At 42.4% G+C, this 26,766-nt stretch overlaps 1 protein-coding gene across 6 annotated transcripts in view; it reads right to left on the reverse strand.

Moving 5' to 3' along the window:
* The window catches only part of BRCA1 (BRCA1 DNA repair associated), an 89,163-nt gene that overhangs the window by 24,267 nt on the left and 38,130 nt on the right, over positions 1–26,766 (reverse strand). For 4 of the 6 annotated variants that reach the window (XM_074389104.1, XM_074389105.1, XM_074389107.1 and 1 more), the window contains exons 12-18: positions 22,009–22,180; positions 15,466–15,592; positions 12,037–12,224; positions 8,695–9,005; positions 5,331–5,418; positions 2,844–2,921; positions 2,312–2,352 (exon numbers count right to left, since the gene is read on the reverse strand). In XM_074389104.1, coding sequence (XP_074245205.1) covers positions 2,312–2,352; positions 2,844–2,921; positions 5,331–5,418; positions 8,695–9,005; positions 12,037–12,224; positions 15,466–15,592; positions 22,009–22,180 — 1,005 coding nt within the window. The remainder of the gene's footprint in view (positions 1–2,311; positions 2,353–2,843; positions 2,922–5,330; positions 5,419–8,694; positions 9,006–12,036; positions 12,225–15,465; positions 15,593–22,008; positions 22,181–26,766) is intronic. The other 2 variants (XM_074389108.1, XM_074389106.1) reach the window with 1 other exon arrangement.

Consider the following 26,766-nt stretch of genomic DNA (forward strand, 5'->3'; position numbering starts at 1 on the left):
AGGATGATCTTGATATCCTGACCTTGTGATCTGCCCATCTTGGCCTCCCAAAGTGCTGGGATTACAGGCATGAGCCACGGCACCTGGCCTACTTTTTTTTTATCTTTCTGGTAGAGGTGGTAGCATGAGCTACCATGCCTGGCCAACACTGGCCTATCTTTTAAAAATAAATCAAGCTCTGGCCGGGCGTGGCAGTGGCTCATGCCTGTAATCCCAGGACTTTGGGAGGCTGAGGCAGCCGGATCACTTGAGGTCAGGCGTTTCAGACCAGGCTGGCCAATAGGGTAAAACCCCACCTCTACCAAAAATATAAACAACTAGCCGGGCATGGTGGCACGTGCCTGTAATCCCAGCTACTCGGGAGACCAAGGCAGGAGAATCGCTTGAACCCAGGAGGCAGAGTTTGCAGCAAGTCAAGATTGTGCCACTGCACTCCAGCTTGGGGTATACAGTGAGACTCTGTCTCAAAAAAAAAAAAAAAAAAAAAAAAAAAGCAAAAATAAAAAAGCCAAGCTTATTATCACAAGACCTTTATGTTTGCTATTCCTCTGCCTATAACATATATTCCCTCCAGTTTTCAAGGACAATTCTTTCTTGTTATTTAGGTCTCAGCTCAATCTTTTCAGAAAGGCCTTCCCTGGCCTCCTTAAAAGAAAGTAATCAACAACCTTTATTGCTATCTAATTCATCTTTATTGTGTATCTCCCCTCAATAGAACCTGAATCCTACCAGGGACTTGGTTAGTCTTGTTTACTGCTGCATTCCTAGTGCCTAGCACATAGTAGGCTCACATAAATAGCCACTGAATAAAAGTTAAAACCAACACAAAAATCATTTAATTAATTATGAATATATTGAATTGTGTATAATAGTTTATAAAATTATTTTCACATTTTATTTCGCCTGATCTGTTGTTAGAGAAGCTCTCAGATGGCTGTTCTAAAATTATTCCTCCTCCTACACTCTATCTTATTTACCTCTCACTGTTCTCAGCATCATAAAGTGCAACATCTTTTTGAAGTAATCTGAATTCTAAACAGATACATTTGCATGTATATATACGTAAATATGCATATGTGTACACACAAGCACACCTTTTTTTTCTTTTTAAAGAGATAGGGTCTTGTTCTGTCACCCAGGCTAGAGTGCAGTGGCATGATCACAGCTCACTGCAGCCTTGAACTCCTGGGCTCAAGTGATTTTCCCAGTTTAGCTTCCTCAGTAGCTAAGACTACAGGTGCACACTTCCATGCCTTGCTAATTAAAAAAAATTTTTGTGTGTGTAGACAGAGTCTCACTCTGTTGCCCAGGCTGGTTCCAAACTCCTGGCCTCTAGCAGTCCTCCTGTCGCAGCCTCCCAAAGTGCTGATATAAGTGTAAGGCACTGCACCTGGACTGCATATTAATATGAAGCATTTTTCTTCAACAGTGAATGGTTTGTTTTCTACAAAGGTATATGTAAGTGGGCCCACTTCTTGTCCTTATGAATCTTTTTTTTCCCCCTTCCCTTTTCCCCAAAGAAAGGACTGTTTCTTTTGAAATCTAGAACAAATGTGCTGGGCGCGGTGGCTCAAGCCTGTAATCCCAGCACTTTGGGAGGCCGAGGCGGGTGGATCACGAGGTCAAGAGATCCAGACCATCCTGGTCAACATGGTGAAACCCCGTCTCTACTAAAAATACAAAAAATTAGCTGGGCATGGTGGCACGTGCCTGTAATCCCAGCTACTCAGGAGGCTGAGGCAGGAGAATTGCCTGAACCCACTCCAGCCTGGGCAACAAGAGAGAAACTCTGTCTCAAAAAAAAAAAAAGAAATCTAGAACAAATGAGAACACAGAATATCCTGGTTTGCTCCAAATAATTATTGATGATCCCCATAATCAAAGAAAATTTCTGCATTATCAAGGAAAGTGGTGCATTGATGGAAGGAAGCAAATACATTTTTTTTTTTTTTTGAGACGGAGTTTCGCTCTTGTTACCCAGGCTGGAGTGCAATGGCGCGATCTCGGCTCACCGCAACCTCCGCCTCCTGGGTTCAGGCAATTCTCCTGCCTCAGCCTCCGGAGTAGCTGGGATTACAGGCACGCGCCACCATGCCCAGCTAATTTTTTGCACCTTTAGTAGAGACGGGGTTTCACCATGTTGACCAGGATGGTCTCGATCTCTTGACCTCGTGATCCACCCGCCTCGGCCTCCCAAAGTGCTGGGATTACAGGCTTGAGCCACCGCGCCCGGCGCGGAAGCAAATACATTTTTAACTATGTGACTCAATGACACCATGTCTCTGATTAGTTTGTAACATCAAGTACTTACCTCATTCAGCATTTTTCTTTCTTTAATAGACTGGGTCACCCCTAAGGAGATCACAGAAAAGACAGGTTACATACAGCAGAAGAATGTGCTCTTTTCATGGAGATGGAGAGGTCAGTGATTCACAAAAGAATGACAGAGGTCCTTTCCTTCGAAAGCCACAGCCCTTTAATAAGGCTTCTAGCAGCAGTTTCCTTCTGGAGACACAGTTGATGTTTAATTTAAACATTGTAAGTTTGGCTGCTGCACATGGATTCCTGCCGACTATTAAATAAGTCCCTAGTTCCTATGCTAACATTGCTAGAAGCAGATTAGGTCCTATTAGTTATAAAAGGGACCCATTTTCCCAGCATCACCAGCTTATGTGAACAAAGTGATACGTATTAAGGATAAAGGTAGTTTTGTGTTACCATTAAAGACCTTTTGGTAATTGAGTCTCAGCATCAGCAAAAACCTTAGGTGTTAAAATGTTAGGTGTAAAAATGCAATTCATGAGGTGTTAAAGGGAGGAGGAGAGAAACAGTTTTGTACTTACAGAAATAGCTAACTACCCATTTTCCTCCTGCAATTCCCAGAAAATATTTCAGTGTCCGTTCACACACAAACTCGGCATCTGCAGAATGAAAAACATCCAAAGGATTAGAAGTTGAAAACACATTCAGGAAGTGCTGTCCTAAGAAGCTAAAGTGCCTCCAAGCACTTTGGAGGCCAAGGCGGGTGGATTACCTGAGGTCGGGAGTTCAAGACCAGCCCGACCAACATGGTGAAACCCCGGCTTTAAAAAAAAAAAAAAAAAAGCAGCTCCCAAGATCAATCTGGATTCATGATTCTAAAATCCTGGTGACAGAACCAGAAACTGAAAACACCACTAATTATAACCAGCAGGTGTGGATCTTTGGAAGCCTAGGAGAGGCTGATATGAAGACCAGAAGAAACATCTATCAACGCCCTCTCCCCAACACCCATCTTCTAGATGCTAAGGCTAGCTATAGATTGCCATTGTAGTGTTCAAGGAATTAGGAATTATCCATGTCAATAGTTTTGATTAATGTGGATGGAGAACATCTGTATTACTAGATGGTAATATGTAAAAGGAGAAGAAAACAGTATTGTTGAAAACCTAAAGCTGAAATATCAATGTAATGACAAATTTTTACCCCTAGAATGTCCAATCTGGGGAGTCCTAACCCTCTAATATTCCCCTGAGAGGGATAGGAGAATATAGCGTTTTCAGAGCTTCTGTAAAAGTATTTTAGAAAGCAGTAGCTAAAGAATCACTTGTTTATTTCCCAGTGTTTTAAAGGTCCTTCTGAAGAACTAAGCAAACTAAGGAAAGACCATTTAATTTTAAACAGGAGAAATGTATTTAACTCAATCCTGAACACAGTAGGCTATCTGCAAGCATTAGCAGCAGCCATTCTCCCTCACAGAATTCCTACAATTTTTGAAGTTTTTTTGTTTAACTGCTATAAAATTCGATTTAATAATATGTGTGTGTATGCATATATATATATATATATATATAGAGAGAGAGAGAGAGAGAGAGAGAGAGAGACGAAGTCTTGGTCTGTCGCCAGGCTGGAGTACGGTGGCACTATTTTGGCTCACTGCACCCTCCGCCTCCTGGGTTCAAGTGATTCTCCTGCCTCAGCTTCCTGAGTAGCTGGGACTACAGGCACGTGCCACTATTCCCAGCTAATTTTTTGTATTTTTAGTAGAGATGGGGTTTCATAATATTGGCCAGGATGGTCTCAATCTCCTGACCTTGTGATCTGCTCACCTCGGCCTCCCAAAGTGCTGGGATTACAGATGTGAGCCACCGCACCCCACAATATATATTAAACTTAAAAATTTAGCTCATTTTTAGTTCAAAAGTAGCAAATGTTATATTGCCTTTAAGTTTAAAGACTGAACTACTTTAGATTTAGTTTGCATTTTAAAGTTTTCTTTTTTTCTTTCTTGAGACGGAGTCTTGCTCTGTCCCCCAAGCTGGAGTGCAATGGCACAATCTCAGCTCACTGCAACCTCTGCCTCCCGGCTTCAAGTGTTTCTCCTGCCTCAGCCGCCTGAGTAGCTGGGAGTACAGGTGCATGCCATCACGCTCGACTAATTTTTTGTAATTTTAGTAGAGATGGGGTTAACCAGGATGGTCTCGATCTCATGACCTTGTGATCCGCCTGCCTCAGCCTCCCAAAATGCTGGGATTATAGGCGTGAGCCACCATGCCTTGCCTCTATTTTTTTTTTCTTTCACCCAGGCTGGAGTGCAGTGGTGCGATCTCGGCTCACTGCAACATCTGCCTCCCAGGTTCAAGCAATTCTCCTGCCTCAGCCTCCTGACTAGCTTGAGTTATAGTCCTGTGCCACCACATCTGGCTAATTTTTGTATTTTTAGTAGAGACAGAGTTTCACCATATTGGTCAGGCTGATCTTGAACTCCTGACCTCAAGATCTACCTGCCTTGGCCTCCCAAAGTGCTGGGATTACATGGGTGAGCCACTGCACCCAGCCTACCCTCCAAATCTTAACCCAAAACAGAAAAGGGTAAGGAAACAGCAAAACCATTATTTGTCTTTCATAAAGTAATTGACTGACTATTAGAAGACTATCATCCGGCCGGGCGCGGTGGCTCAAGCCTGTAATCCCAGCACTTTGGGAGGCCGAGGCGGGTGGATCACGAGGTCGAGAGATCGAGACCATCCTGGTCAACATGGTGAAACCTCGTCTCTACTAAAAATACAAAAAAATTAGCTGGGCATGGTGGTACGTGCCTGTAATCCCAGCTACTCAGGAGGCTGAGGCAGGAGAATTGCCTGAACCCAGGAGGCGGAGGTTGCGGTGAGCCGAGGTCGCGCCATTGCACTCCAGCCTGGGTAACAAGAGCGAAACTCTGTCTCAAAAAAAAAAAAAAAAAAAAAAAAAAAAGAAGACTATCATCCATGCTATGCTTAACAACTATTCTAATTTTTTCATGTGGTTTTATACAGCAGATACAAAGTATTTTGTTATAGTTCTTGGTATACCTGTTTTCATAACAACATGAGTAGTCTCTTCAGTAATTTGATTAGTTAAAGTGATGTGGTGTTTTCTGGCAAACTTGTACACGAGCACCTGAAATTAAATCAAATATTCTGTTATCATAAGTTACCTCTAGTACACAGCTTAGAATATTCATCATCCTACCATAGCACACGTTTACCTATGTAATAAACCTGCACATTTGGCACATATATCCCGAACTTAAAGTAAAAAAAAAAAACCACTAATTATCCTAGCTTTTAGTCTTCATTTTTCTCAGAAAGGGTATATTTAAAAAATTCTAAGATGCTTGAAGTCTCAAATAGTTTAATAAAAATTATGTACATATCAGCAGATGTAGAATTACAGCTAAGTGTTCAAAATAATATTATACACCTACTATGTACCACAAAACTTAAAACAAAAAAAATATATATTGGGCTGGACATGGTGGCTCAGGCCTGTAATTCCAGCACTTTGGGACTTTGGGAAGTTGAGGTGGGAGGACTGCTTGAGCCCAGGAGTTTGAGACCAAGCTCAGCCTGGGCAATACATTGAGATCTCATGTCTTTAAAAAAAAAAAAAGCCGGGCGCGGTAGCTCAAGCCTGTAATACCAGCACTTTTGGGAGGCCGAGGCGGGTGGATCACGAGGTCAAGAGATCGAGACCATCCTGGTCAACATGGTGAAACCCCGTCTCTACTAAAAATACAAAAATTAGCTGGGCATGGTGGCGCACGCCTGTAGTCCCAGCTACTAGGGAGGCTGAGGCAGGAGAATTGCTTGAACCCAGGGGGCGGAGGTTGCGGTGAGCCAAGATCGTGCCATTGCACTCCAGCCTGGGTAACAAGAGCAAAACCCTGTCTCAAAAAAAAAAAAAAAAAAGTAAGGGCAGGGTGCGGTGGCTCAAGCCTGTAATCCCAGCACCTTGGGAGGACGAGGCGGGTGGATCACGAGGTCAAGAGATCGAGACCATCCTGGTCAACATGGTGAAACCCCGTCTCTACTAAAAATACAAAAAATTGGCTGGGCATGGTGGCACGTGCCTGTAATCCCAGCTACTCAGGAGGCTGAGGCAGGAGAATTGCCTGAACCCGGGAGGCAGAGGTTGTGGTGAGCCGAGATCGCGCCATTGCACTCCAGCCTGGGTAACAAGAGTGAAACTCCGTCTCAAAAAAAAAAAAAAAAAGTAAAAAGAAAAAATATGTATTAATTTTTCTTTAATAGCAGATATCATTTGATTCCCTAAGACAGTTTCTTTGCATAGTGACACTCTACTATAAATGTATTCGCTTACATTTTATAAGTTGAGAGGTAATAGTCTACACAAAAAGTTATGCTACAGACACATATGGCTTAAAACCAAGACTCAACCCTCTGACAATTACAAAACACTGAAATCAAGATGTTACTAAAAGTCAGTGCAAAAGCTATCATTCTCTCGTAAGGAGAAGGCTTTGAAGGGGTTCACATTCTTCCCAAAAGAAATTTAGAGTCCTCTAGCTATTATCTATCAACCAAATAAAAATCAATAGGCAGCAAAAAAAAATTAACCAGATCCATTATGGGCACAGTGACCTAACTGGTAGGTATTGTCTGATAAATAACTTTGTTTACCAAGGGCCATCATTTACTAGCCATAGCTACCCACACCAGTGTTTACGTTCTGCACAATACTGCCATGAAGGTCAGGCCATCTTTCTTTCATGTTGCCTCACTCCATACTGCCACAGGGCACTGAAATAATGCAGGCTAGAGAAGTTAATGACATCCTCCTCTTTTGCCACCACCCTCTGCCAGGATCATTAGCAATTCTGACCTGATTAATTGCTGAAATCTCAGCCTTGAAACAGTGTTCAGTTAGAGCAATGCTGAACGCTGAAAGATCATCTTAATATGGGCTTCAGAATTAATCATGTGTAATACAGTCAGTGGCTTTCATCATAAATTTACCACACTTCACCAAGTCTGAATAGAGCTCAAAATTTTCCTCTTTGCTTGTTTAAAGACAACATGTACCCAAGCCACTTGTAGTCTAATCTTCAGCTCAGAATTGCCCTTGGCAAAAAAGATTAGACCATTTCAGACATTTCTTAAAAGCTGAGCTTGCAAAACAAAGGGATAAAGAATGCTAATTTTCAATGAATACATACAGAATTCTGTAAGTGATCAAGAGCCACTGAAACAGACACAGGTAAGAGCTTTCAGAGAAAGTTGTTGGTCTGGACATGGGACTATGAGATGAAAACATTTATAGCCATCACTGTGCACTTACTTGTATCTACCAGGGCAGCCACAGCTTGCTTTACCCTTTTAGTGGTGGGATACAACTGGCCACAGAGATGTTATGCTAAGTCACTATCTATGAAGAATTCCAGGAAGGATATATTAAGAAAGATATTTCAGAATGACTTGGTCATCTCTCAGTGTGCAATAAATGACACCCACTACTGAATCCATTTGATACTCTGGTATGTTATCTCACCGTAGTTTTTTTTTTTTTTTTTTTTTTTAGTTTTAAAGAAATATTCATGTAATTTTTTTTTAATGAAGTAATGCCAATGACAATTAATAGTGGTAAACATCTCAGGATGTCTGAAATCTACAAAGAGCGCAAGCAGAAAGGAGGTGTTACTGGTTTTCTGGTTTTTTTTTTTTTTTTTTTTTGAGACAGAGTCTCGCTCTTTGCTCTTTCGCCAGGTGCCAGGCTGGAGTGCAGTGGTGTGATCTCGGCTCACTGCATGCTCCGCTTCCTGGCTTCAAGCAATTCTCCTGCCTCAGCCTCCCGAATAGCTGAGACTACAGGCACGTGCCACCATGCTCAGCTAATTTTTGTATTTTAGTAGAGACGGGGTTTCACTATATTGGCCAGGGTGGTCTTGATCTCTTGACCTAGTCATCCGCCCACCTCAGCCTCCCAAAGTGCTGGGATTATAGGCATGAGCCATCGCGCCTGGCTGGTGTTACTGGTCTTAATATCTTAATGAGTATTTTTCCACATTGTGAAGTAATTCCCATTCTGGCATTAAGGGCCCAAGGTGATGCTAAAATCCTAATAGCAAGGGGTGTTGCAGAGCAGAAGTGACAGGTCAGGCTATTGAATAACTGTCTTACAAGCCAAGATAAAAACAAATACTAGAGAAATGCTACTGTCTGGCAGTACGTTTGGAACCAGTCTGAATTTAGTTAAACATGCTGGTAAGTTCACTTAGAAGTGAGCCAAGGGGGAAAAAAAGATGCCTTCTGGGGAATGAAGCTATACCTACTTGCTTTTATAGATAAAAATGAAAACTCAAATTCAAAAGTCCTATATCATACCCAAAGTATAGCTTTTCCGCCAATATTTAATAATACATATGGATATACTCACAAATTCTTCTGGGGTCAAGCCTGACACTACCATGGACATTCTTTTGTTGACCCTTTCTGTTGAAGCTGCCAGTTCTGGCTTCTTCCTGCTCACACTTTCATCCACTGCATTACACCCAGCAGTATTAGTAGTATGAGCAGCAGCTAGACTCTTGGCACATTCTGCAACTTGAAACTGGGGTACTTTCAATGCAGAGGTTGAAGATGGTATGCTGCCAGCATGAGATGATTCTGGGGCTCTGTCTTCAGAAGGATCAGATTCAGGGTCATCAGAGAAGAGGCTGATTCCAGATTCTAGGTAAGGGGTTCCCTCTGAAAGAAATGGGAGAAGTTTAATTTACACAACAATGAATGTTGAATTACAAAGTTCTGTTCCCTGCTAAGAATTAAAAAGACCAATTAAGTTAGATTAAGAGAAAAATGGGTACATGAATACAATGTTGGTGGAAATGCAAAGTAGCTTAATTTCCTAAAAAGGAAATACGGCATTATGTACCAAAAACCTTAACATGTGATTGCACTGCCAGGTAACAATGCTAGTTTTAGAAATATATCTCAGGGATAGAAAAGATGTACGCAAAGGTGTAGTCATAGGAATGTTCACGATAACACCGCTTATAATAGTATAATTTTAGAAACAATCTGAATGTCCAACAATAGGACATGAAATTATGATATATCTAGTCCAATGGAATACTCTTCACCCATTAGTTTGAATATAAAAGTTGATGTACAATAAAACAGAAATGTTACTATTAAAGTAGATACCTAAGCAATATTATTATCATGACATTATTTTAAAAATAGAAGTTTACAGGCCGGGCGCGGTGGCTCACGCCTGTAATCCCAGCACTTTGGGAGGCCGAGGCGGGTGGATCACGAGGTCAAGCGATCGAGACCATCCTGGTCAACATGGTGAAACACCGTCTCTACTAAAAATACAAAAATTAGCTGGGCATGGTGGCACGTGCCTGTCGTCCCAGCTACTAGGGAGGCTGAGGCAGGAGACTTGCTTGAACCCAGGAGGCGGAGGTTGCGGTGAGCCGAGATCGTGCCATTGCACTCCAGCCTGGGTAACAAGAGCGAAACCCCGTCTCAAAAAAAAAAAAAAAAATAGAAGTTTACGTAAAATGACTGAAGAAACACATCGATATTTTATTATGAAAGAATAAGAGTACAGGTAATTTTATTTTATTTTTTTGAGACAGAGTCTTGGTCTGTCACCCAGGCTAGAGTGCAGGGGCACAAATATGGCTCACCTGCAGCCTTGACCTCCTGGACTCAAGTGATCTTCCTGCCTCAGCCTCCTGAGTAGCTGGGACCACAGGTGTCTGCCTTCCAGCTAATTTTAACCTTTTTTTTTTTTTTTTTAAAAAAAAAAAAAAAAGACAGATTCTCCTTCTGTTGCCCGGGCTGGAGTGCAGTGGAGCGATCTCGGCTCACTGCAACCTCTGCCTCCCTGGTTCCAGCGATTCTCCTGTCTCAGCCTCCCGAGTAGCTGGGACTACAGGCACCTGCCATCATGCCCAGCTAATTTTTTTGCATTTTTAGTAGGGAAGGGGTTTCACCGTGTTAGCCAGGATGGTCTTGATCTCCTGACCTTGTGATCCGCCTGCCTCAGTCTCCCAAAGTGCTGGGATTATAGGCGTGAGCCACTGTGCCTGGCTTAATTTTTTAACTTTCTGTAGAGATCAGGTCTCATTTCATTGCCTTGGCTGGTCTTAAACTCTTGGCCTTGAGCAGTCCTCCCACCTTGGCCTCCCAAAGTATTGGGATTACAGGCATGAGCCACTGCACCTGGCCTTATTTTATCTTTTTTTTTTTTTGAGGTGGAGTTTCGCTCTTGTTACCCAGGCTGGAGTGCAATGGCGTGATCTTTGGCTCACTGCAACCTCTGCCTCCTGGGTTCAGGCAATTCTCCTGCCTCAGCCTCCTGAGTAGCTGGGATTACAGGCACGAACCACCATGCCCAGCTAATTTTTTGTAATTTTAGTAGAGACGGGGTTTCACCATGTTGACCAGGATGGTTTCGATCTCTTGACCTTGTGATCCACCTGCCTCGGCCTCCCAAAGTGCTGGGATTACAGGCTTGAGCCACCGCGCCCGGCCCTTATTTTATCTTTTAAGAGGTAGCATCTTAGTTTGGTAAAGTGGCTTACGCCTGTAATCCCAGCATTTTGGGAGGCTGAGGCAGGGAGACCGCATGAGGCCAGCAGTTAGAGACCAGCCTGGGCAACATAGCAAGACCCCATCTCTAATCCCCACCCCAAATTATCTTCTTTATTCCCTATATTGTCCAATTTGGGGGCAATGAGCATATAGCAATTTTGTAAGAAAGGGAAAAAAAAAGTTGAATAATGTAAATACTTTATTTTTGTTTCTTCATCCAAGGTAATGACACCATTACTTTTTTCACTTAATAAATCAACAGATATAATTACCAAATTAAGAAGAGCAGAGACCTCCAAACATTTCAGAAAATGTCATGCTATCAGGAATTAAGCACAGCTAAGTAGAATGTATGAGATGCCTAAAATGACCCTAATGAGCATGGCCAAATACCACATTTGATGTCAGAGAGTGCCTTTTATAATAATGTGTTTTTGAGGATTAATTAAAAACTTTCTTTACTGATTAAAACTTTGATTTACAAGCCATAAAACACCATTCGTTAAAAGTGATTTATAAGGCATAAAATATATAGTCATTTATATTCATTAACTCATAAAAAAGATTGCTTTGGGATTTGACTCATTTTCCAATAAAGGACCAGCCTAAATACGGCCTTAGGACTCTTGTCTAACAGTTGAAATTTAAAAAAAAAAAAAAAAATGTATTTTTAAGAATGGAGTCTTACTCTGTCGCCCAGACTGGAGTGCAGTGGTGTGATCTTGGCTCACCACAACCTCTACCTCACAGGTTCAAGTGATTCTCCTGCCTCGGTCTCCCAAGTGGCTAGGATTACAGGCATACACTACCACACCCAGTTAATTATTTTATATTTTTAGTAGAGACAGGGTCTCACCATGTTGGCGAGGCTGGTATTGAACTCCTGACCTCAAGTGATCCACCCACCTTAGCTGAAATATTTAGAGCACAAGACTCCTTTGTCCTCAAAATTATTAGTTAAAACGTTAATTAAAATACAGATGGATTAACAGCTCCAATAATTTTGAAGTAAACCTGGATTAACACTTGAGTTATTTTTCTAAAATGGGCTTAAGTATAACAAAAGTATCCGTGATAGACTAGTACATCTAAAAGTTGGTTAACTAGAATATCTTTATGTAGGATTGAGAGTAAAATCAAAGTGTTTGTTCCACTAGAGCAGATGAAATATTACCTAGATCGTGCCTTGGCAAGTAAGATGGTTCCATTAAATCATGTGGCCCAGACTTTTCCAGTTGTTGCTCCTCCATATCAACCTTAATAAGCTCCTCTTGAGATGGGTAGTTTCCATTCTGAAGACTCCCAGAGCAACTGTGCATGCACCACCTATCATCTAATGACTGGCATTTGGAAGGGGATGACCTAGAAAGATGAATGGAAGGAGAAAACCATCACCACCAACTGTGAAAGGACAAATCATACTTCCTGGGCAGCCAAAGCATAAATGAAATAGCTCGTGTCAGAGAGATCAGAAATGACTGGCAAAAAAGAGCCCACATGACAGCCTAGAAGTCTGGATTCATGTTGCCTGCCAATATGTCAGAGTTGACATATAACATCTCCCCTAGGGGTTGGGTTGGTCTGAGGCACTGTATCTGCTAGCTGTTTAAAAGCAGGTCAGTTGCTGGGTGTGGTGGCTTGTGCCTGCAATCCCAGCTACTCGGGAGGCTGAAGCAGGAGAAATGCTTGAACCTGGGAGGCGGAGGTTGCAGTGAGCTGAGATTGCACCACTGTACTCCCTCTTGGGCAACAGAGCTAGACTCTGCTCCCCTCGGCCACCAAAAAGAAAAAGAAAAGAGAAAGAGAAAGAATAAAAGCAGGTCAGCAAATTTTTACGAAAGTACTCACTGCCACTCACTCTAGACAGAATATTCTACTTGAGTCTAAATGGGTATGTTAGAATCGTATCTCTTATGAACATAGAAAGCTGATCAATGTTGACATCTCTACACTCATTCTTTCTACTCAGTTTTAGAAGAATTTATAGAATCATCCCTATTCCCTGACTTTTCAATGTTCAAATTCATTCTTTTGTTTTGTTTTTTTTTTGAAATGGAGTCTAGCTGTGTTGCCCAGGCTAGAGTGCAGTGACACTATCTCGGGTCACTGCAACTTCTGCCTCCTAGGTTCAAGCGATTCGCCTGCCTCAGCCTCCCTAGTAGCTGGGATTATAAGTACCTATCACCACAACCAGCTAATCAGTAGAGATGGGGTTTCATTGTGTTGGCCAGGCTGGTCTTGAACTCTTGACCTTGTGATCTACCTGCCTTGGCCTCCCAAAGTGCCGGGGTTACAAGTGTAAGCCAACGCACCCGGCCCCAAATTCATTCTAAAAACAAAAGCCATGTTGTTAGAAAAGCATATACAACCAGTATGTGTACTTTTCCAAGTGTTTATTAGGACTTTGCAAAATAAGATACTTATCAATAGATTTAAAGAGCCTCGCCGGGCGCGGTGGCTCAAGCCTGTAATCCCAGCACTTTGGGAGGCTGAGGCGGGTGGATCACAAGGTCAAGAGATCGAGACCATCCTGGTCAACATGGTGAAACCCTGTCTCTGCTAAAGATACAAAAAAAAAATTAGCTGGGCATGGTGGCACGTGCCTGTAGTCCCAGCTACTCAGGAGGCTGAGGCAGGAGAATTGCTTGAACCCGGGAGGTGGAGGTTGCGGTGAGCCGAGATCGCGCCATTGCACTCCAGCCTGGGTAACAAGAGTGAAACTCCATCTCAAAAAAAAAAAAAAAAAAAAAAAAGAGCCTCAGAGGTTAATTAATTAATTTAAACAATATTAGGTGCTTACTATGGGTCAAATACTAAGGCTAGGCCCCGTGGATTGAAGATGAGTGAGACCTGAATTACTGCTCTGAAGTAATCTAATAGAGGGAGCAAGTTTGATCAATGTGTAGGTTGTATGACAGAAATCTCTGTAGAGTATCTCTAGAATGAGGAAGAGCAGGAATATTTGGTCTGAATATTAAATGGAGAAGTAGCTTATTTGGTAAAAGCATGCTCATAAGGTCATTACCTCTGCACATGGCTTTAGTGACAACTGAAGCTAGATCTTTTCATTCTCTGTCATAGCCACAGTACCCAAGCCTCAAAAATATATTCTCAGTCAAGTCCAAGGGGCTTGAAAAAGATGGTGTAATGATATTATTGACAACCTGCCACCATTCCCAAAAAGATAAGTAGAAAAATATATACATGTAGTAGGAACTCAAGAAGAAACATGAGAACACGAGTTTCTCTTTTTTTTTTTTGGAAAGAGTTTCATTCTTGCTGCCCAGGCTGGAGGGCAAAGGCATGATCTTGGCTCACCGCAACCTCTGCCTCCTGGGTTCAAATGATTCTCCTGCCTCAGCCTCCCAAGTAGCTGAGATTACAGGCATGTGCCACCATGCCTGGTTAATTTTGTATTTTTGTACAGACGCGATTTCCCCATGTTAGTCAGGCTGATCTCGAACCCCCGACCTCAGGTGATCCGCCTGCCTCAGCCTCCCAAAGTGCTGGGATTACAGGCGTGAACCACCCCGCCCAGCTAAGAAACATGAGTTTCTTTACCTTACTAGAATGGTAAAATGCGTGAATCTAATAGCTCTATGTCTCTCTTTCCTGAATTACGAAACAGAATTAACAATAGTCTTGAACTTGTCCTTTTAATAGCAATCTTATTAAAAGGATCTTAGGAGGAAATAGATAAAGTATTTAAAAAAACATAAAGTGCTGGCCAGGCATGGTAGCTCATGCCTGTAATCCTAGCACTTTGAGACCAGTCTGGTCAACATAGCAAGACCCCATCTTACATGGGAGGCTCAGGAGTTTGAGACTAGTCTGGTCAACACAGCAAGCCCCCCTATCTCTACAAAACAAAATAGGAAAAAAATAAACTAAACTGAAATAAAGTGGTATTGCTATACAGACCTGTATCAATAGTGGTATAAATACACATCTCTTAAAGATATTCTAAATGTTTTCTGGCTTTGGGAGGCCAAGGCAGGCAGACTATGTGAGTTCAGGAATTTGAGACCAGCCTGGGCAACAAGGTAAAACTCTATCACTACCAAAAATACAAAAACTCAGCTGGGCATGGTTTTGTGGACCCAGCTACTCAGGAGGCTAAGGTGGGAGGATTGCTTTGCTTGAGCCTGAAAAACAGAGGATGCAGTGAGACATGATTGCACCACTACACCCCAACCTAGGTGATAGATAAATACCCTATCTCAAAAAATAATAATTACTTTCTGTGGTAAATCAACAGCTAGACTTTTTCTAGAAAGAATTTCAATTAGGGTAAGGGCTGTCTTGAAGAGACATCCCTACCATCAACTTTCAAGCTTGTTCAGGTTTTAGTTCCATTATATTTTTTTCTGGCCTTCAGAAGGGACACATCTACCTAACTACACATTTCTTACGTTGTAGCTTATGTTATAGGTCCAAAAAGCCTACATACAATCAAACAAAAGAAGTATCCTAGAGCAATGAAAGGTTATAAATGTCCGTATACAAAAAACTGGAGAAAGTATGGTGAAAAAAATTAACAGTAAGAGTTCAATATAAATAAAGATGTCAGATATCACAACATCTTTGCATTGATGTTTCTTACCTTTCCACTCCTGGTTCTTTATTTTTACTGGTAGAACTATCTGGAGACACCTCAAGCTTGTCAGCAGAAAGGCCTTCTGGATTCTGGCTTATACGATATTCACTATTTTTCTGTGAAGTTAATACTGCTTTAAATGGAATGAGAAAACAAATCTACTTTACTGCTTTGTCTTGATAGTGATAATTCAGGTTAGAATTTTGATTTTTTCAAAAGCATCAATCTGTAATACACAAACTGGTTTTTAAACAAGTATATCAGGCAGAATTTTATAAACATAAGTAATGCAACAGACATGCCAGCATCAAATGGAACTCAATGATTAAAAAATAATAATGATAGGTCAGGCGCGGTGACTCAAGCCTGTAATCCCAGCACTTTGGGAGGCCGAGGCGGGTGGATCACGAGGTTAAGAGATCGAGACCATCCTGGTCAACATGGTGAAACCCCGTCTCTACTAAAAACACTAAAAATTAGCTGGGCATGGTGGCGTGTGCCTGTAATCCCAGCTACTCAGGAGGCTGAGGCAGGAGAATTGCTTGAACCCAGGAGGCGGAGGTTGCGGTGAGCTGAGATCGCGCCATTGCACTCCAGCCTGGGTAACAAGAGCAAAACTCTGTCTCAAAAGAAAAAAAAATAATAAAAATAATAATAATAATGATAATAAAAGGAAAACTTTAAGACAGGGTAAATAAAGACACCTAGCTGAGACAAGACTGAAAAAAAATGTGCATTCCTTGGCCCTGAATTTTATATATATATATATATATATATATATATATATATGAAATTTTTATCTCTGTAGCAACATAATTATGCCCAAATCCCCTGAGATAATAGGAAAGAAAGAGTACTGGAAAGCACAAAGTATATTCTTTTCTATATCTCCACTGCCTCCACATCAAAGACTGTAAGATGAGGTTTCAGCTTCTGCATGTGGGGGGTAAACAAGACAAGAGTGTCAGATGAGAAAGAAAAAACAGGTGACATTTTTACTTCACATTTTCAATTACTGGAAAAAAAGAAAAAGAAAACCAAATAAATAAACCCCTAAACAAACACATACAAAAAAAAAAAAAACAAAAACCCAAGGTGCTGGTTGATAAGAAATCTTAAGTAATACATGGAACTGAAGATGAAATGGCACAAGAAAGGAAAAAACACAAAACATACTGAAGGCAAAATTCTGGCATATTACTTCATTCTTTTTTTTTTTTTTGAGATGAATTCTCACTCTGTCACCCAAGCTGGAGTGCAATCTCGATTCACTGCAACCTCTACCTCCCGCGTTCAAGCGATTCTCCTGCCTCAGCCTCCTTATCAGCTGGGATTACAGGCGCCCACTACCATGTCCAGCTAATTTTGCTTTGTATTTTTAGTAGAGATGGGGTTTCACCATGTTAGTCAGGCTGGTCTCAAACTCCTGATTTCAGGTGATTGACCTGCTTCAGCCTCCCAAAGTGATATATATATATATATATATATATGAATTCCTCCAAATGTATCACTGTGTCATTGCCTCTAGGAAGTATCTTAAAGGCAGAAGTTATTTATTTATTTTATTTTTTTAAGAGATGGGGTCTTGTTATGTTGACCAGGGTGGTCTCAAACTCTTTTTTTCTTGAGATGAAGTCTTGCTCTGTCACCCAGGCTGGAGTACAGTGGTGTGATCTCGGCTCACTGCAAACTCCACCTCCAGGTTCAAGTAATTCTCCTGCTGTAGCCTCCTGAGAAGCTGGGATAATAGGTGCCTGCCACCACCCTCAGCTAATTTTTTAATTTTTTTTTGTAGAAACGGGGTTTCACCATGTTGCAGGCTGGTCTTGAACTCCTGACCTCGGCTGATCCACCAGCCTTGGCCTCCCAAAGTGCTGGGATTATAGGCATGAGCCACCATACCTACCCTGGTCTCAAACTCTTGAGCTCAAGTGCTGGGATTACAGGTGTGAGCCATCATGTCCGGCCAAGGCAGAAATATTTAATAAGTAAAAACAAATAGTTAAAAGTTGCAAATGTCTTCTATTCATTAAAAAGTCCCTGATGACTGTAATTCATTTTGAGCTTTTATTAGAAAAGCTAAAGGTCATAAATTTAGGTAGAAAATTGAAACAAAAGATTGTATTAATTAACCTGTTTTTTTTTTTTTTTTTTGAGACGGAGTTTCGCTCTTGTTACCCAGGCTGGAGTGCAATGGCGCGATCTCGGCTCACCGCAACCTCCGCCTCCTGGGTTCAGGCAATTCTCCTGCCTCAGCCTCCTGAGTAGCTTGGATTACAGGCACGCACCACCATGCCCAGCTATTTTTTTTGTATTTTTAGTAGAGATGGGGTTTCACCATGTTGACCAGGATGGTCTCGATCTCGACCTTGTGATCCACCCGCCTCGGCCTCCCAAAGTGCTGGGATTACAGGCTTGAGCCACCGCGCCCGGCCAATTAACCTGTTTTTTAAGACACTGGGTAGCCTTGGGGGAAATAATCATTGATTTCCTGGGTTAGTTTTCAAATGCATTATTTATAGTTTCCTTTATGCTTGCCTTTTCTGGACCTGTGAGTTTCTTGGATTGTAAGAACTCTGCCTGAGGCTACCAGCTGTTCAAAGTAAGCAGGATCTAACTATGAAGAGAGGTATCATCCTCCCCAACTCCAATACAGGGTGATAATTGATAAAGAGTAATGTGCAGTTTTCAAGAAATCATATCAAATGAATTAACCATCAGAACGAGTTAAAAGAAAAAAAAGTGGCTGGGCATGGTGGCTCATGCCTGATATCCCAGTACTTTGGGAGGCTGAGGTGGGGGGAGGATCACCTGGGGTCAGGAGTTTAAGACCATCCTGGCCAACATGGTGAAACTCTTTCTCTACTAAAAATACAAAAAATAGCTGGACATGGTGGTGAGCGCCTCTAATCCTAGCTACTTGGGGGGATGAGGTGAGATAATTGCTTGAACCAGGGAGGCAGAGGATGCAGTGAGCCGAGATAGTGCCATTGCACTCCAGCCTGGGCAAAAAAAGCGAAACTCTTGTCTCAAAAACAAACAAACAAACAAAAAACAGTGAAAGGCAGAGAGAAGGTTCAGATACAAACACAGCTATATATATATATTTTTTTTTTTTTTTGAGACAGAGTCTCGGTCTGTTGCCAGGCTGGAGTGCAGTGGCGAGATCTCGGCTGACTTCAACCTCTGCCTCCCGGGTTCAAGCGATTCTCCTGCCTCAGTCTCCTGAGCAGCTAGGACTACAGGTGCCTGCCATCACCCCCAGCTATTTTTTGTATTTTAGTAGAGACAGCATTTCACCATGTCGGCCAGGATGGTCTTGATCTCTTTACCTCCTTATCTGCTTCCTTGGACTCCCTAAGTGCCAAGATTACAGGTGTGAGCCACCATGTCCAGCCATATTTGCTTTTTGAATGACAGGAAATCCAGGAGAAAATAAAACAAAGTGTCTATCTAACATGAAGTAGCTTTATCTGTGGGGACAGGTACATACAATTTATAATGGGTAAGTATACACATTTGTACCCAAATATTATGCAGACTTAGGAAGTAACCTTAGATAAATAATAGGACAAATCTATGCTGAAGGGTAGGACATTGATGTAAAGACTGTAAAGAAAAGAAACTTTTTATCATATTTATGAATACTGGATCTTAAAAAATAAAAAACTAATGAAATCCAAGCAAATTAGAGTTTCACTCATCAATAGCCATGAATGAATTCTTGGTTTCTTAGTTTTGATAAAAGTACCATGGTAATGTAAGATAACATTAGGAAGAAACTAAAGCATGCAGGAATTCTCTGTACCATAATTTCAACTTTTCCATAAATCTATTAAAAAATAAAAAGTTTATTAAAAAAAAAAAAGCAAGCTTGGGCAACATAACAAGACTCCATCTCTACCAAAAATAAACAAAATTAGCGGGATGTGGTGGTACACACCTGTACCTATAGTCCCAGCTACTCAGGAGGCTAAGGCAGGAGGACGCTTGAGCCTAAGAGTTCCAGGCTGCAGTGAGCTGTTATCAGGCCACTGTATTCCAGCCGAGAAAAGCCATGAGTATAGCAGAAGGTAACAATAGCACAGTATCTTTTATTTTTTTTTTAGATGGAGTCTCTGTCACCTAGGCTGGAGTGCAGTGGCTTGATCTCAGCTCACTACAACCTTCACTTCCCAGGTTCAAGAGATTCTCCTGCCTCAGCCTTCCAAGTAGCTGGGATTACAGGCATGCATCACCATGCCTGGCTAATTTTTGTATTTTTAGTAGAGACAGGTTTTCACCATGCTGTTCAGTTTGGTCTGGAACTAAGGGCCTTGTGATCCACCCACCTCAGCCTCCCAAAGTGCTGGGATTACAGGAGCCACCACGCCCAGCCAACAATACTCTTTTTATTAGACATTGTAGCCAGGTGCCATGGCTTACACTTGCAACCCCAGCACTTTGGGAGTCTGAGGTGAGAGGATTGCTTGAGTCCGGGAGTTTGAAACCAACTTGGGAAACAGGGAGACCTTGTCTCCACAAAAAATTTTAAAAATTAGCTGGCTATGGTGGTGCATGCCTATAGTCCCAGCTACTTGGCAGGTTAAGGCAGGAGGACTGCTTGAGGAGGTTGAGACTACAGTGAGCTGTGGTTATGCCGCTGCCCTCCAGCTTGGGGAACAGAGTAAGACCCTGCCTAAAATGTGAGGCTGAGGTATGGCAGGATTGCTCAAAACCAGGAGTTCAAGATCAGCCTAGTTAACATCAAGTCCCTGTCTCTACTTAAAAAAATTAAAGAAAATATTATTTTTAAAAAGTTCAGCTGGGCGCAGTGGCTCAGGCCTGTTATCCCAGCAGTTTGGGAGGCTGAGGTGCGTGGCTTACGAGGTCAAGAGATAGAGACCATCCTGGCCAACATGGTGAAACCCTGTCTCTACTAAAAATACAAAAATTAGCTGGGCGTGATGGCACATGCCTGTAGTCCCAGCTACTTGGGAGGCTGAGGCCAAATAATCGCTTGAACCCAGGAGGCGGAGGTTACAGTGAGCCGAGATTGCACCACTGCACTCCAGCTTGGAGACAGAGCAAGACTCAAAAAAAAAAAAAAAAAAAAAAAAATCATTTGAATTTCAGTTAGACTCACACCAGATTTAGGAAGAAAAAGGCTCAAAACTTAAGTTGGTATTAAGTTGTGATATCCAAAACGTTTCAGAAATGAAGCATTTCTCTTATAGATCTCCAGGAAAAAATAAACAAACATATACAACAAAGAGGAGATAGATTTATACAGATATTCAAAGTCAGACAATAATTAACATTTTATATCTTACCCATTAGAACTGAAAGTCTAGTCTGTTTTTAGAATGAAGATGGTGAAAGTACCCCAAAGAAGAGTTTTATACTGGAGATGGGACTCTGAACTCTCATTATCTGAGAGATGAACTAAATGAAGATAGTTACAAAGAAAGCATTTAAGGAAATACATTTTGAAGCACTGCTATAGCAAGAGTTTCCAGCTAGCTTTTCATGCATGAGCTACTGTTTCTTCCTGAACACAAATACTGCAAGGCACAACTGGGGACCAAGGCCACTGTTCTGTATACATAACAGACTTGGGTTCCTAGAAAGACTCAAAGGAAGGCCTTAAGGTCCCCAGGTGGACTGTGGAACAGGGTGCTGAGGAAGAAACTTTAAGACTCAGATAGGAATCACTGAGATAGGAATGAAGTGTACTTTGGGAGGAGTCACCACCCCTGCCTGTTTCCAGGCAGCATCCTGGTGGGGACCCCGTGCCTAGCCTCTCCTATGTGTCTATGTGATTGTCCCTGGCTGATGTGTTGTCTTTCCAATTAAAAACTCAAATTTCCATCTCACTGTCCTTCATTTATGCCATGATTCCACAGCTCAGTGCCCACTTCTTATAGGAAGTCAGCTCTGATCAACTATACCTGCCTGGTGACTCCAATGGCATCCTCTCAGAGGTCCACCTGGATTCTTCTGATAACTACAACATTGTTATAAAGCACTTGACTCTACTGCATAATTAGGCTTTCTGTGTTGTTCTTTTCTTTTTCTTTTGAACTAACAGGAGCTCTGCATAACTAGGCTTTCTGTGGATGAAAGTGCAGTTCCTGAAGTATAGGATGTCTCTTCCTATAAATCAGAAGCACATTAAATAAGTCATTGTCATGTGATACCAGTGTTACAAGAAACATGCTTGAATATTTTTTCATAGCTTTCTGAAATTATGGGGTTGCCTGTCACTAATTTCTCACATTCCACTTAGCTTTCAATAGAGCAAGAGCTATGTTGTATACCATCGATCTTCCGTGGGCTCTCCATAGCATCTGCTTGTTGTAGGTACTCAGATGACAACGTGAATGACTGCCTTGGGTCCCTCTGACTGGTAAATTAGTTGCGAGCAGGGACAAGAACCAAGGCTCCATAATTACTCATGTGTTGAGCAAGGATCATAAAATGTTGGAGCTAGGTCCTTAGTTTTCAGGAGATAAAGGGGAGGAAAAAAAATTTTGCTTAAGATATGAGTGTTTGGACAATATTACACACCTTTTTCTGATGTGCTTTGTTCTGGATTTCGAAGGTCCTCAAGGGCAGAAGAGTCAGTTATGACGGAAGGGGAGCTGTGAGAAGGCTGGCTCCCATGCTGTTCTAACACAGCTTCTAGTTCAGCCATTTCCTGCTGGAGCTTTATCAGATTATCTTGCATGGTATCCCTCTGCTGCAGAAACAATAAATGGCACCAAGAAAATGAAATACTTTTGAGAAGCTTTCCACTAAATGAAAATATGTCATACAAATTAATTTTGGTACAGGAATTGAAATCATCTAGTATGGAACTATAAATTCTGGCTGAACAGCTTTTAATCCAACCACATTCATGCAATTAATGCCCGTGAAATTATTTCCAAATGATGTTAGTGAGGGAAGAATCCTTAAAACTACCACAAATAGACTTGACTTATCGTGATGTCCTTTTGAAGTTTTTTTTTTTTTGAGACAGAGTTTCGCTCTTGTTGCCCAGGCTGGAGTGCAATGGCATGATCTCAGCTCACCACAACCTCCATCTCCCGGGTTCAAGAGATTCTCCTGCCTCAGCCTCCCGGAGTAGCTGGAATTACAGGCATGCACCACCATGCCTGGCTAATTTTGTATTTTTAGTAGAGTTGGGATTTATCCATGTTGGTCAGGCTGGTCTCAAACTCCCAACCTCAGGTGATCGACCTGACTCAGCCTCCCCAAGTGCTGGGATTACAGATGTGAGCCACCATGCCCAGCTGAAGTTGGTTATTTTCTTTTAAAGCTAGGGAGTGAAAAAATAATTAAGGTATTTAAACACATTGATATTTAAAATTATCATGAATCTGTTAACATTTTATTTATACAGGCACACTTCAAAGATTTGGTGTTGTGAGAGTTATCAGATATTTAGGTTAGTTCATATAAAAATGTGTGATTTTTAGACTGATGTAATGGGGAAAAAAGCCCCCTCTCTATGGCATTTTACAAAAATACAAATATAAAAATACTATCAGTAATCCTGCCTAGATTACTGGCTTGGGAAGACTCGTCCTTTTCTAGGATTCTTTTTTTTTTTGAGAGGGAGTTTCGCCCGTTACCCAGGCTGGAGTGCAATGGTGCGATCTTGGCTCACCACAACCTCCGCCTCCTGGGTTCGGGCAATTCTCCTGCCTCAGCCTCCTCAGTAGCTGGGATTACAGGCACACACCACCATGCCCAGCTAATTTTTTTATATTTTTAGTAGAGGTGGGGTTTCACCACGTTGACCAGGATGGTCTTGATCTCTTGACCTTGTGATCCACCCACCTCGGCCTCCCAAAGTGCTGGGATTACAGGCTTGAGCCACCGCACCCGGCCTCTAGGATTCTTTGAAACTTCAGTTTGTTTTCTTTTTTGGGGCTCACTGCAACCTCTACCTCCCAGGTTCAAGCGATTTTCCCACCTCAGTCTCCCAAGTAGCTGGGATTACAGGGGCTAGCCATGATGCCCAGCTAATTTTTGTATTTTTAGTAGAGGCAGGGTTTCACCATGTTGGCCAGGCTGGTGTTGAACTCCTGACATCAAGTGATCCTCATACCTCAGCCTGCAGAAGTGTTAGGATTACAGGCCTGAGCCACTGTGCCTGACCCAAACCTTTCGTTTCTAACAGAAAAAGAAAAAAGCTAATTCATGAATCTATCTGCTCAATTAATTAGACAGTTATTTACCATCTATAAAGCACCAGGCACTGTCCTAGTACCGGGGATATAGCCCTAATGGTGCTGCCATTCTAGACAGGGACATCTTGTCTAGAATGTGTCTACCCAGAGATCATTAGCAAGGATCTGTGAGAGGGAAGGATTCAACAGAAAGAGCCCTAAGAAAGCCTGTAAGGATAGCTACTGTTTTGTTTTTGAGATGAGTTTTGCTCTTGTTGCCCATTCTGGAGTGCAATGGCATGGTCTTGGCTCACCGCAACCTCCACCTCCTGGATTCAAGCAATTCTCCTGCCTCAGCCTCCTGAGTAGCTGGGATTACAAGGCATATGCCACCACACCCATCTAATTTTGTATTTTTAGTAGCGATGGGGTTTCTCCATGTTGGTCAGGCTGGTCTCAAACTCCCAACCTCAGGTGATTTACCCATCTCAGCCTTACAAAGTGCTGGGATTACAGGCATGAGCCACTGTGCCAGCTAATAGTTAACTGTTTTTTTTAAATAATGGGTTCTTCTTGCTTGTGAGCTTCTGTTGTTTACTGCTCCATTTCAATGAAGAATGTATTAAGTCCAAGTATTTGATAAACAAAGAATTAAGGTATATAAGGAGTTGTCCAAAATATACTATTTTTTTTTGAGATGGAGTCTTCTTCTATCACCCAGACTGGAGTGCAATGGCATGATTTTGGCTCACTGCAACCTCTGCCTCCCGGGTACAAGTGATTCGCCTGCCTCAGCCTCCCCAGTAGCTAGGATTACAGGCGCATGCCACCACATTCAGCTAATTTTTGTATTTTTAGTAGAGATGGGATTTTACCATGTTGGTGAGGCTGGTCTCAGATTCATGACCCCAGGTGATTGATCCGCCTTGGCCCCCCAAAATGCTGAGATTACAGGAGTGAGCCACCATGCCTGGCCCAAAATATACTTTTTTTTTTTTTTGAGACGGAGTTTCGCTCTTGTTACCCAGGCTGGAGTGCAATGGCGCGATCTCAGCTCACTGCAACCTCCACCTCCTGGGTTCAGGCAATTCTCCTGCCTCAGCCTCCTGAGTAGCTGGGATTACAGGCACACGCCACCATGCCCAGCTAATTTTTTTTTTTTTTTGTATTTTTAGTAGAGACGGGGTTTCACCATGTTGACCAGGATGGTCTCGATCTCTTGACCTTGTGATCCACCCGCCTTGGCCTCCCAAAGTGCTGGGATTACAGGCTTAAGCCACCACGCCCAGCCAAAATATACTTTTAAAAAAACATTTTTTATTTTTATTTTTTGAGATGGAGTCTCGCTCTGTTGCCCAGGCTGGAGTGCACTGGTGCAATCTTGGCTCTCTGCAACCTCTGCCTCCTGGGTTCTCCTTGCCTCAGCCTCCCAAGTAGGTGAGATTACAGGTGCCTGTTATCACACCCAGCTAATTTTTATATTTTTAGTAGAGACAGGGTTTCGCCATGTTGGTCAGGCTGGTCTTGAACTCCTGATCTAAGGTGATCCATCTGCCTCGGCCTCCCAAAGTGCTGGGATTACAGCTGTAAGCCACCATGCCTTGCCTTAAAATCTACATTTTAAAATATCACTTTTAGAAAGAACATCAATGATTGCCAAAAAGTACAGTGGGTTGGGGGCAAGGGTGGGGCAGGAACACATTGTTTCACTCTCCATTTCTTCTTCTTCTGATCCTTGAAAGCAATTTAGCCCTCTACTAAAAACAAGCCATCTTTCTTTCTCCTGCTACAATGAGTTCATAGTTTTCAGGAGGTTTTTATGACCAGAAAATGTATCCCTAGCTTCACAAAGGTTTCCACTGCTACTCTGACATTGCTTTGCTGCCAATGTCTACAGCAACGCCACTGCCACCATGTGGTATTCATGAGTAGTTACATCACTGATCAAACCCTAGCCAAGGTCTTGCCTCAGTAAATCTGGAAGGAAAGCACACAGATGTGTGGCCAAAATCCTTCACAGGCTGTATTAGTCACTACTGTCACAACCATCACGTCTAACCTTTGTGTGGCCATTACATAAGTCAGAAAAAATAGTAGTGGGGTAATTATTAATAGATAAGTTTTCTTTGGCTTTCCCAAAATAATTATTTTTTATAACTTAGACAAATTCCCCAGCAGGCAAGTGACCAAATACATTAGGGAGAATAAAACCAACAGGTTACCGAGACTTTTTTTTTTTTTTTTTTTGAGACGGAGTTTCGCTCTTGTTGCCCAGGCTGGAGTGCAATGGCGCGATCTCGGCTCACCGCAACCTCCGCCTCCCGGGTTCAGGCAATTCTCCTGCCTCAGCCTCCTGAGTAGCTGGGATTACAGGCACACGCCACCATGCCCAGCTAATTTTTAGTATTTTTAGTAGAGACGGGGTTTCACCATGTTGACCAGGATGGTCTCGATCTCTTGACCTCGTGATCCACCCGCCTCGGCCTCCCAAAGTGCTGGGATTACAGGCTTGAGCCACCGCGCCCGGCCTGAGACTTCTTAATTCTAATTCTGAAGCGCTCTTTCAATGAGCTCTAGTCTTCTATTTATTTTTTTCTTTTTTTTTTTCTATTGAAAACAGTCCTGCCGTCTGGAGTGCAGTGGCATAACCTCAGGTCACTGCAACCTCCGCCTCCTGGGTTCAACTGATGCTCTTGCCTCAGGCTCCCGAGTAGCTGGAATTACAGGCCTGCACCACCACGCTTGGCTAATTTTTGGATTTTTAGTAGAGACGGGGTTTCACCATGTTGCCCAGGCTGGTCTTGATCTCCTGACCTCCTGATCCACCCACCTCAGCCTCCCAAAGTGCCAAGACTACAGGCGTAGGCCACCGCACCTGGCTTTCTATTCTAATTCTACTATGCTGCTCTAACCTCTACTTTTAATACAGCTACATTACTATAGAAGTTCCATAAAAGCCCTGTTTATTATGTCTTTTCCTTCCATAAAGACCTTAGTGTTACAGCCTGGCCATCACGGTGAAACCGTGGATGAGGCAGGAGAATCACTTGAACCTGGGAGGTGGAGGTTGCAGTGAGCCGAGATCGGGCCAGGGCACTCCAGCCTGGGCAACAGAGCAAGATTCTTCCTCAAAAAAGACCTTAGGCCG

Source organism: Saimiri boliviensis, chromosome 17 (genome assembly GCF_048565385.1).
Source record: "Saimiri boliviensis isolate mSaiBol1 chromosome 17, mSaiBol1.pri, whole genome shotgun sequence".
Classification (NCBI taxonomy): domain Eukaryota; kingdom Metazoa; phylum Chordata; class Mammalia; order Primates; family Cebidae; genus Saimiri; species Saimiri boliviensis.